Source organism: Monodelphis domestica, chromosome 3 (assembly GCF_027887165.1).
Source record: "Monodelphis domestica isolate mMonDom1 chromosome 3, mMonDom1.pri, whole genome shotgun sequence".
Lineage (NCBI taxonomy): Eukaryota > Metazoa > Chordata > Mammalia > Didelphimorphia > Didelphidae > Monodelphis > Monodelphis domestica.
This window is the reverse complement of record NC_077229.1, coordinates 314,012,582-314,024,850: the sequence shown is the minus strand read 5'-3', so window position 1 is coordinate 314,024,850 and position 12,269 is coordinate 314,012,582. Positions and strand designations below refer to the sequence as shown.

General features: G+C 41.5%; 1 protein-coding gene and 1 non-coding gene across 3 annotated transcripts; both read right to left on the bottom strand.

Moving 5' to 3' along the window:
* Positions 1-2,496: 2,496 nt before the first annotated feature.
* LOC130458418 (uncharacterized) lies at positions 2,497-10,509 on the bottom strand. Of its 2 annotated transcripts, none has more exons than XR_008917738.1 (2): positions 10,054-10,509; positions 2,497-5,236 (listed from the first exon to the last, which is right to left on the bottom strand). XR_008917738.1 is itself a non-coding variant. In XM_056823980.1 (2 exons), the coding sequence occupies exons 1-2, from the start codon at positions 9,852-9,854 to the stop codon at positions 5,040-5,042; spliced, it is 357 nt and encodes a 118-aa protein (XP_056679958.1). In that variant the 5' UTR covers positions 9,855-10,043; the 3' UTR covers positions 2,497-5,039. The 2 variants fall into 2 exon arrangements, 1 of the variants encoding a protein (XP_056679958.1); XM_056823980.1 differs by lacking the exon at positions 10,054-10,509 and adding an exon at positions 9,695-10,043.
* On the bottom strand, positions 3,931-4,023 carry MIR124A-2 (microRNA mir-124a-2). Its single transcript, NR_032165.1, has one exon. It is a non-coding gene; the product is annotated as a microRNA mir-124a-2 (primary transcript).
* Positions 10,510-12,269: the final 1,760 nt, after the last annotated feature.

The window sequence follows — 12,269 nt, the reverse complement described above, 5'->3', positions numbered from 1 at the left end:
TGTATATATATACATACACATACACACACATATATACACATTATATATGTGTGTGTATGTGTGTGTGAAATGTTTGCTGGTTCCCTTATTTTAAAGTATATTGTATCCTGACTGCTCAGAGACCCTTGCCTTTTTAGGCGGTGTCTAGCCTTTGTGAGGGCAGCAGAGGGCGCTCTGGTACTGGTGACTCCGGTTGTCTCTCAGCTCAGCGCGGGTCTCCTTCACCCCTGGAAGTCGTTGGCACGTAGGAAAACCATACCCTATTTGTAATTCCCCGGTAGTACTGTAATGATTTCATCTCCATGGGGGGAAAGAAGGGGGTAGATCAGCGGCTCAAGTTGCCCCCAAATTGTTCAAAAAAGCTTTAATTTCAGGCCACTGAACGAGAGTGGTGATTGCAGAAGAGATTTCAAGGCAAAATCCCAAGAAGTTCTCCCACTGGAAATGCTTCGATTGTTTGGTTTGGTTTGGTTGTTTTGTTTTTGCAAGACTGCTGAGGACAGAATTTCGATAGCAGAAGGGGAAAAAAAACGGCGCTGGACATTGAACCCGAAAATACGTTAAAGAAAAACAAAAATTACTTTTAAAATTTAGAAACGCTTCAGATCAATAACTACTTAGGATTTCATCTTGTAATCAGATTGAGTTATTTTCCTGTTAGCAAAATTATGATCTATCTCAATTCTACACCACAACTTACTTTTAATTTTCTATTTAGGAAATAAGGTTGAGGTTATCGTTGTTATTTTATCTAGTAATATTTTCTGAAGACCATACTCAGGTTGAAATAAAGATATGGATAAAATAGACCTTTGTGTGTGTGTGTGTGTGTGTGTGTGTGTGTGTGTGTGTGTGTATACACACACATCTTTATATATATATACATATATATATAATGCAACATATATTACAATAACACCTCTAGGTTTCGTTTTAGATTCGAAATTAGGAAATTGGGGGAGGGGTGCTATATAGCTCTGTTAAAGCCACCAGAACAACATTTCGAAAGGAAGAAAGGAGTTTTTCTTAGAATGACTCCCATCAGAAGTGACAATGAATTTGGTTTAACCAAGTTTCAGGTGTGGTTGCCCAGCAGTGCAGAGGAAATCTTGGAGCAAATCTATCTATCCTACTTTCAGTTAATTTAGAGCAAAGATTTCCCTATGCACCTAATGCAGCACAGAGTCCCTCTTTCCTTTGGTTAATTTCAGATGATCTTTTTGGTCATCTCTTTTCCCTATCCATGATCTTCCTGAAACATGATTTATAAAGTAAACAAAGTCAGTGATATGCAGGACTCTAAAAAAATTGGTTTTCGAAGGTGGGAAGGTGATTAGTAAAAGAAAATCTGCATTGGGGAAAAATCAAGAATTTCTTTGTTAAATTGTAAGATAACTGAGAGGTTAGAGATCAGATATCTGTGAACAGGTAGATGTACAATGTGGGAGGAATACTTCCTTTGTGTCTAGTTCATGGATACTTACAATCTATGTCTATCCTTACACTGCTTTGAGGTAGACAGTGTAAATGATTTCGTTCTTTGCCTCAATTAGATAGATAGATAGATAGATAGATAGATAGATAGATAGATAGATAGATAGATACATATACACACATATATTAATGCCTTTAAAATGTGTGCAATGACATTAAGCTAGGTAAAAAACAGATATAACCTCTCTCATTTCTTGTTCAGCTAGGTTCATTCTTTTGGAGGTTGGGAGAGTGAGGGCAGAGGAGGATTTTTAAATTTATTAATTCAGGAGCATTGAGTTGCCCTGAAAACGCGAGAAGAGAGAGAGAGAGAGAGAGAGAGAGAGAGAGAGAGAGAGAGAGAGAGAGAGAGAGAGAGAGAGAGAGAGAGAGAGAGAGAGAGAGAGAGAGAGAGAGAGAGGGAGAGAGAGAGAGGGAGGGAGAGAGAGAGAGAGAGATTTAAAAGGATGTTTAAACACCCCACAGTCGCCCTGGATCCCTGGTTTTATCTTAATCTCTTGGGTAAGAAAATATTTCTTAGTCTATATTTATTACAAAACTTCTACTCTCACTCCTAGTCTTTTCAGTGTTGATGAATCCCTGCCACGATGATGTCGGATTTTCAAACATACCGCACTGCAGTGATGCTAGCAACCAGGATTTAGAAAAAGGCCGCTCCCTTTCATGTGCCTTAAATTGCAGTCAGAATGTCATCAGGCTTTCTAGAAATACCTTTCTGCAGTATTTCTTCTGCATGTGAATGTGTAGTGCGCCTGCGTGCTGCGACTGACTCTTGGCGCATCCTGTTCTACCTCCCTCCCTAAAACATTATTACCCTTTATGTGCATAAAACAGAAGAAATCTGTGTCAGGGCTGGAGGGAACACTGGAAGATAGGAAGAGTATGGCAATTTAGAGAGATATAAATATAGGAATTATTTTCTTGACTTCATGAACACAAATGGTCTGGGCTTGGGAAAATTGATTTTCTACCTTTAAGACAGAGACAAATCCATAAATAGTATATGTATATATAAAAGATTCTTTATATACATTTATGCGAATATACATATTCTTCTTTTCCCCTCTCTCAATTCCTAATGAGGGGCAGGAATCTTCTGACACAGTAAAGTACTGAATTGGACTGAAGGTAGTAGTTCTGCACCACAGTGTACATACAATACACACATGTGTCTATGAACATATCTATAAATATACGCATACATATATACATATGTCCTCTTAAAATCAATATTTATAGGTTAAAATATATGTATACACAGATATGTATATATACGGATTTGAGGAGGATAAAATTATCTTCTGATAACACTGAGAAACTGCCAAGACAACAAATTGTTTTCATGGAAGTATTTATAAATAATGGGTTTCATGGCAGTTAAGTATAGTCTGGCCACCTTAATACGATGCTAGCATCTGGGGGGCGAGGTGGGACTACAGACTTCTTTTTTATCTTTATTTCCTGAATAATCTAATTTATTGTTATGTCCTGGGGCAAACTCCTGCTCCAGAGAAAGGGTCTGCCTGATTGTTCTTTTAATTGCAAGCCAAAGAGAAAAGGACTGTGGTCAGGACCACGGACAGCTCAGGGGGGTGTTGGGGGAGGGGGAGACTGCTGTCACCTTTGCAGATCATCTCTGCTCCTTTCCTTTGTTCGCTACAGGCCCAGACTGAACAAAGACATCTATCAAGTCTACCATTCTCAGCCCTGGATTTTCCTTTGGCTCCAGTGCCCTGGTGCGGAACTACTATCTTCTCACAATCCTCCTGTCTTCCAAATAAATTAATTTTCGGAGTCCTTCTAAGCTTTCTGGCCTACATTTTTTCCAATCGTTTGTCCCATTCCATTTAATTTGGAGGTCTGGTGGTTTTGCGTTTGACTGGAAAAAAGGAGGAAGGGTCCTCTTGATTTTAAGTTAGGTAAGGCCGATTCTACAAAGAAATCGAACCAGGGAAAGTTTCATCCTACACTGAGCCTCTAGCATTGATCAATTCGTTTTAAAGGAGTCCAGGAATGTTATTAAGTACTTAGTCTTCCATTGATTGCGACTACTATTCAGGTTCTTATCAGTTAATTTATTTATTTGTTTGCCTTACTTACCCAATCTTGGATCCTGGAGCGACCACAACTCCTATGCTATTGGGGAGCGGGGGCGGGGTGGGGTGGGGACCATATTCTTTCCTAATAGCTAATAGCTGACTGGACATTCTCATATCCTGCATCTATTGCTTTTCTATCAGCTGTCACGGAAAGTTCTTCTTTCTAACAGCTCGAAGAAAGATTTGCGGGTATACAGATGTCAAAAATCTCATGATCTCTACCTGGGTTTCAAGTTTTGATTGTGGATCTTCCCCCACCAAGCGAGCGGGTCCATCGTTCGGGTTGAATTTTTCCTCTCTGCCTATAAGATGTGCTGGTGTCCTTCAAAATGCAGTCTTTCAGGCTCCGCTCTTGGCATTCACCGCGTGCCTTAATTGTATGACATTAAATCAAGGTCCGCTGTGAACACGGAGAGACAGAGTCTCTGATCTTTGTCCGGAAAGGAAATGACACACTCGTTTGCCTCTCCTTCTCATCTTTCCCTCCCCTCAAAGTAGTGGATACCCTTGTTCTGGATTCCCCACAGTTCCCGAGAGAGTGTAAGTCACCAACGCTGCTCTTGTCAGAGCTCGCCTCTGTTAGTTACCACATCTGTTAGTTTCACTGTTAATTAGTCTGTTGAGGGAAAATGTAGACTGTATATATGTATACGTATTTGTCTACGATGTATCTCTCTAAGCAAATAATACACATATATAGGAATATAGTCTTGTCTGCTTACTTCGGGTGACTACTGCAATGGGCCTCAATTAACCCTCCGTAGCTACTCTAATTTCTAAATATTATCCTACGAATTAGTAATTAAATGATCTTTTCACACTAAATCAATTCTAAATTACTATTGAAGAATGACGATCTTTTGTTGACTGCTATACCTCTTGCAAAATGCTTCTAACAATCTTGTTTGCTGTTCCCAAGGAATAGATATTACATCTAGGAAGGAAGAGAAAGAAATTGGGGTGGGAGGGACATATATAATGCATGCAGCCACCTTTCCTGGGTTAGTTAGACTTTTTTGGTTGAAGACTTTCAAGAGAAGTGAGAATAAACGGCCGAGGTGAGCCACCTTTCTTTGTAATGCGAAAAAATTAACTTAATCGCACCTGCCTATCCCCCAAAGAATATGGATAGCCCATCTGGGCTGGCTACCGTTATGTTGAGGAGAAAGAGATGCTTAGGATAGTAAAGATTATCTACTCCCCACATAAATAGACCTCAGGTCCTGGCGTCACTTCAGGGGTCTAAGGCTGGTGCAAAGAAGGGCGGCCTTGCAGGGTGCGCACCTGCTCTGACTGCGGCAACAGTCAGGAGGAAAGAGCTCTAGGATGGAGGGAGGGGGTGTGTGAGTGAGTTGACCTCTACAGGCGGAGCTGGAGTTGCGCTTCAGGCTGATGGAGGAGGATGTTCGGCTATTTTCACTTGGTCCACTGCGGGTCCCTTCAGGCTCAGAGGAAATGACTGTCTCCAAGATTTTCGGTGTTCAGAGACTTTCCCCATCCTGTAGTGGTAGTAGACATAGTAGTAGTAGTGACAGCAGCGGTGGTAACGGCAGCAGCAACATTTATGGAGTATGGGACTGGGGACCGAATAGGGTTTACAACCACTCCTGCTTCGAGCATCTTAGATCTCTTTAAGCACGCTCCTAGAAAACAGAAACAAAAGCAACAGAATCAGAAAGAGAAGAGGAAGACCGGCATGGGGTGGGGGTGGGGTGGAAAGGTGCGAAATTGGGTAGGAGAGGAAAGGAGACAGCTGGGGACTAGAAGGAAAAATGGTGTGGGGAGAAAGTAACTCCACTTGGCCGCGTTACCTACGCGGGCTACACTGGAGCGAAAGAGTTCCGGAGGCTTACATTCTTAGGAAAGAGGAAAGGGACCTGCCTCTAGCGGCCAAGTCTCCTTCCGAATGGCACAGAAAGGGAACGGAGGCAGGGTTGAATGCGAGGAACTTAGAGTCTGGTGTTCTGCTAGGGCAGGGGGAGCTGGCGGGATGAAGATGAGCACCAAGCTGGGCTGCAGAAACCTTGGGGTGTGGGCGATCGATGACACAGCTGCAGCCAAACAAATGATTTTCTGGTATTGGACCTTTGAAGCTCCAGCGAAAATGTGAACCCAGAAGCAATGGTTCTCCCCTCCGACCCTCACGTTCTCCATCTCTAGCAGCACCCCGTTCCCCAGCTTGACCCCAGCCCCCACCAACTTTCAGCCCTCCCCATGCCACCCCTTTCTCACTAGGACCGTGCAAACTGTAGGACCTGCGCATTCCAGCAAGAAAATCGAAAGGATCGATCAGTGGAAGAGGGGAAAACACCAAGGTTGAAAGAAACCCCCGAACCCTGTTCAAACCTGTAAGAGAAGGAAAGCGTATTCCACAACAGCTCGGCGTGTCTCGGAGAAAAGAGAAGGATGAAAGCCTTCCTGGGTAATAGGTGCTTTAGGGGTGGGAGGTGGGGGTGGGGGAGGGGTCGATTGGAGCAGTCCGGTCTTTCCCCCTCGCTTGCTGATCCAGAATTAGGGATTAATGGCTCTCTCCAGCCAAACAAATAAGGCATCTGCCTTCAGCACAAGAGGATTACACGGGGCTGCTGACGTCATCAGTCAGGCAGATGTTGGCTCCCAAAGTCCTGATCAGCTCCCTCTGTGTCCTTGAAACCAAAGAGAACCACAGAACGGTCTCAGTCCCAAACAGCTACATCTCGGTCTGCTGAAGGGCAAAGATCTGACCCTCACAGCAGTCTTAGGCCACCACATCCGCTAAAGTAAAAGCAGCAGTTCCAACTGTCCTCTTGCATGCCCTCTAATCCTCCAATCCTCCATGACAACCCAGGGGCTGATTTAAGGCCGGGTAAAGTCACCCCTCTGAGCTGCCTGGTTTCCAAGTACATTACAGAAGACATCTCTTCTGCAAGCAGCCTTACTTAGTTTCTCCTGGCCTCAGTGAACAAATGGCTAAGAACAGACCTATTATTCATCACTGGTGGATTACCAAATTTAGAGTAAAAAAATAAAAAATAAAAAGACAAAACACACACACAAAAACAAAACGATCCCCCAAAACAAACAAGCAAAAAAAAAAAAACACTGTCAGGAAAAAGTCAAAATACAACAGATACTCTCCTAGGTAATCAGTAGATGATTTGTACCTTCAAAATCTTGATCTGCCTCTTTTCCACAAACTTCCTTGTCCAGTATACTGAGTAATTTTGTTTCTAATCTTTCATGAATACCATTCTCTCAGAATCTGTTTTCCAACTTAACTGCATATTCTAATAGTTTAGAGTTCAAAAGAGACTTGCCAGAAAAAAACATAGTATCTTACTAGATCTCACCGAGCCTTCAGAACCATGCAGCAAACTACGATCTCATTTTCATTCAAATTAGTGATGTTGTCTTAAATACATGCATGTGCACACACATGTACTTATACACATGGGTGTGAATATATAAAATGTATTTCCAAAGATGGATAGAGTATAAACTGTACCTAATTTTAAGACTCTGGGTATATGAGAAACTACAGTTTAATTCGAAAGACAAATCTTGTGAGATAAAGAACACTTTAAAACCACAAATCTGTACAGACTTGCTTCTGCTTTGAAATAATAAAAAAAAAAAAACACCTCGAGAATTTACATTTGAATTGCTTTGACAAATTGTTATCATTATCATCCCCCCCCCAAAAAAGGGAGCCTTTCCAGGTAAACCTCATGCAAGGTAACAAAGTTAACCAAGAAATGCGTGAAATTAGAAATTCAAATGAGTATTTTCAACTGTTACACACTCCAAAAAAATGGAATAAACATAAGAAGTGTAGATGAGAAAAGAAAAATAAGCATAGATACTGATCAAAATACAGAAAACTAGTCTTAAAGCAGAGCTACTAATGAATCAAAACTAAGATTTTAAGAAATATTCCTATAAAAACAAAACAAAACAGTGACTTTGAATAGGGGGTGGGAAATTGACACCAGGTGGAAGATAAAAAATAACCCAGATGTGTAGCATATAAATTACTATAAAAGAGAAACAGTTTTATATATCTAGTCCATATTATTCTTATCTGTCAAAGTGGCATTTAATTTTTCTAATTCTATGTATTATAAAAGTCAGTCACTGATAAATTCAGATTTAATCTGAATGAATGTCATTCAGCTAATGTAAGCCCAGAACAGTAGATTTCCCCCCTCCCTTAAAGCTTAATAAAAGACTGTCTATAACTTGAATGAAGAAAGCTTAATTTTAATCCTTGTTTACCAATAACAAAGGAAGGCATTATTAAGTTTAATAAGGAAATGTGTTTAGGGGAAAATGTAATATAAACAGTTTCTTAGAAACCTGACGTGCTTCTGTTGCATACCACAAATGGAAGGGCTTTATAGAATTTTTAACATAATTTTTAAAGACTGTTCTGTGCTAATCAAAAATTTTGAATGTCAACCTCAGATTCGTATTTCCCAGTGCATTCTCCAGCGAGTCTAGTTAATATTAGTTCGCTGTCCATGGTTTTGATCCTCTTGAGGGAAGATGATAGTGAAACATTTTATAAAATGTAAATCACAATGCCTCTGCACGAATTCGATTACCCAATATTTTAACGTGGTGGGGGGGGGGGGCACACTCTACAAGCTCCCTCTTCTGTTCCAGTTTTTTAAGCAATATTTGTTTCCAAATTGAGAACCCTGGAAACAGATGGGAAAAGTTTGAATTTGTCATTATTTTAAAGCCCACAGAACTGCACTCTCCCCCTCTCATTCAAGAATGCGATGTGATATAGTTAACACAGACAATAATTAAAAGTACAATTCCTTTTCTCTCACATAATAAAGTTATACCCTTCTTCCTTGTTTTGTACATGGTTTGTCATTTGTGACTTATTTTTTTTAAAGATAACAGAATAAGAAGCACAAGATAGTCTGTATTTTTAAATCAACAAAGCATCAACATCTTTAATAGTCCACCCCCCCCCAACACACACCCTGCAATTCCTTTTATAGCCAAATAAAGAAGGCATGTATCCTGGCCCTGAGTGCTACTTAATAATGCATTCTATCTAAAATAAGGCTTCACCCTCTGTTTAAAAACAAAAGAATAATCACAAGAGTGGAATTTAAGCTTCCCGGGTGTTTCCTAAAAGGGGGAGGGAAAGAAAAAGGAAAGAAACCTCTGAAGCGTTTAATTGCTCATCAGTCTTTTAGCAGTTTTATTTTTCACCATAGATGATTATGAAAAGAATGAAATATATGTATGTGTGTATACACACACGCTATATTATATATACTTTTAACTTCCAAAGAGCTGGAAGCTCTTTGTGAGTTCTCTTTGGGGTGTGTGTGTGTGGGGGGGGGGGGAGTTGGAACAGTCCGAGAATGGTTAGATTCCAAGTTTAGCATAAGTGCCTCAAGTAGAGGTTGACAACAATAGCGGAATAAGAAAACAGGTTCATTCAAAAAGTAAGGTCCCAATGCCAGTCCATGGGACTGAGCCTCAGCAATTCACACTTTTCCAGGCAGTAGGAGGCTCCTTTCAAAAGAGCCCAGAAGTATTTAGGACTTGGGGGAAACCCTTGTACCGGAAGAAAATGGCCTAAACACAATAGGACTCGCCATTTTCTCTTCGCGAAGCACAAAGCCCGGCACAGCTTCAGCACCACACAAAGAGAGCGTGGGCTAGCGGAATTCTTTCACATTTTCAGGAGGCAAAAATGGTCTTCTTAGAGCAAGAGTCAGCCTTCTCAGGTTCTCAGACCCATGCCGGCACCCCTTCCACCCTCATGTCAGCCACCTCCTCTCCCTCCCCCCCCCTCCCTACACAGAACGAAAAAACGCTTTCACCAGGGTAAGAAGAAACCCACCAAGGGAAAGCTTCTATCTCATTTAAACCTTGCAAAGCGAAGTCGGACAAAATACAAAGAAACCTGTAATAGGACACGACCCTAGGTCCACTTTAGGCTGTAAGAATCTGAACTTTGCCCCTTTCCCAATTCTATACCACCTCCCTCCTATTCTCCTGCTCTCTTCCAGTCAGAGGCAAGGAAGCCAAGAGCTTAGAGATCAGAGCAGAGCGATTTTGTCTCCTAAATCCTCCCACTGCCAGAAACCAACCTTGCGGAGCAGAGAAAATATAAGTGGCTCTACGTGGATGCCCTGGACCCCGGGAATATCCTGGCATTGTACTTAGGTTGCCCACCGCAGTAAAAGACTTGCGCAAAGAGGTCCATTTCTCCCACTGTCCAAGAAAGCGAGGGCTCCGTTCAGCATGCATTCATCTGAAAGGAACAATTAGCGCATCGCTGGCACACACACACACACACACACACACACACACACACACACACACACACAAATCCAAGCCCTTGCGAATAAAAACCCCTAAGACATAACTATGTACAGAAGAAAAAACAAATCAACATACACAACATTTTGCGGCTCAGAACAGCAGTAATGCAGAAGATCGTACTTACAGCCAGTGTTAATATGGGTAATCCTCATCCCAGTTTGGTTTTTGTTTGTTTTAAAATGATTTGTTTTGCACATCCTCCACGGTTCAGAAGGAACGAAAACAAAAATCTTGTCGCGGGAGGTGGTGGTGGTGGGGGTAGATAGGGAATCTAGTTTTTCATTGTCTAAGCTCTACACAAGCTGCCAAGGGGAAGACACGTATTGCTGTGTGTCTTCTCATACTTTCTGCTTGGAATTCAGAAGCTCTCAGTTCAATAAAGCAGGGCTTTCTCTCTCTCTCTCTCTCTCTCTCTCTCTCTCTCTCTCTCTCTCTCTCTCTCTCTCTCTCTCTCTCTCTCTCTCTCTCTTTCTCTCTCTGTCTCTACTCTCTCCCTCTTCTCCTCTCTCTCTGTCTCCCTCTCTCTCTGTCTCCCTCCCTCCCCCTCTCTTTCTCTCTCTCCATCCCTTTCCCTTTCCTTTTCCCTTTCCCCTCCCTCTCTCTTCTCTCTTGCTCGAACTCTCTCTCTCTCTCTCTCTCTCTCTCCTCTCTCTCTCTCTCTCTCTCTCTCTCTCTCTCTCTCTCTCTCTCTCTCTCTCTCTCTCTCTCTCTCTCTCTCTCTCTCTCTCTCTTTCAAAAGAGGGCAGGTCGCTTCCTGCATCCCAATGAGTTAAATCAGTCACTTTCCTGCTCATGCATCATCAGCCCCTTTAACAACCCGGGGGCTGAAGGCACAAAAGAGCATTGAGCTGCCTCAGATTTGTGTAGAAGGCCTGTCCTTAATTTGTTTTTGGAGTATAATTAAATCATGTATTTCGACCAATATAAAAATACCACATCTCTAACTTTAGCAATTCAACTACTAATTGCACCCTTAAAAATAAATACCTCAGCCTGCTCCTCTCCTTAGCCAGAATCTAAAACTCCATAATGGACAAGCCCAGGTTTTGCTCCCATCATAACCTTCCCCTTTCTTTACATCAAGGTCACATTCATATAATCTACAATTGTTTTTTAATGAACTCTTATATCAACACCCTCTCTTGAAAAAAAAAAGATTACAAGTGTTTATATCTACATATCTATATATGTACATTTTAAACAAGAAATGTATACATATATATGAACATGGTCAATAACAGACATTGAGGGTCTGTTAAAAATCAAAGGTGTATGGTTTCCCCTTCAGCATTTCCCTTCCCATCTCTAGTCTTCCACCCACCCACAAAAGGCTGGTCCTTTGTGAAAAACCTTTCTGTTTGGTTTTCTTCTGGTGGATATGTGCCTTACTGAGCAAATATTGTCTGGCCAGACTTTCTTACTCTCAGACCCAAGTCTGAGGCCTTTAGTCCTGTTCCCTAACTAGGGAGATGATCAGGGAAATACTCCTCACTTTTTTTTGGGAGGGGGAGTGCATATGGGTTCTCTCTAACCTTCTCTCACCTCTATTCTTCAGGATTTGAAGAAGAAAGTCAACAAAGAGCACAGATTTCTTGCAGGTTCCCTCTCCAAAAGGAAACCCAGCCTAAACCATATGAGGGTAAGTTTTCAAGGAATGGATTCCGGGTTCTAATTGAGGGAAAATTGATCTTATGGTTAAACAGTATTCTATTCCACTCTTACCCCCCAAGAAACTTCAGAATTTGGAAAAAAAATATGGAAGTGTTTCCTTAATAACATGTTTGGTATTAGTTTTAGGGGCTAAGTGCCATGCTGCTAATGGCTTGGATATCTTTTAGATTAACATTGTTGTTTTCTTTGTATTTGTCTAAAACCTATCTCCCAGTCCCTACTCCCCACCCCCAATCCCAATCCCTTAATGCCAACTGTACTTCCTCAAATAGGCTGTAATCCGACTGTAAGAGATTAAAAAACCCAAGATAGCTGCAGTTAAGACCACCAAAAGCAAATGAAGACATGTAGCTCGACACCTCAAGCCACCTTAAATTCCCTGTCTCCCTTCTGGGGCAGTGTTTCCTGAGGCCTTACTTCACCTTGAGCACTGTAGGCAAAAGCAGTAGCAAAGATGTACTGCAGATCTTGTCGTTCTCTGGTCAGAGGCATCTGTTCAAGAAATTCAGCAACATGGAGAAGTCCATTTGCAAAATCAAAAAATAATAAACATAAAGGAGTGATATCTCCAAATTTTAAACCAAGCAAAATAAACAACAGCTATCGATCAAACAAAATAGCCATCAGCAAATCTGACAAGAGTAAAAATGATCCATGATTCCAGTCTTT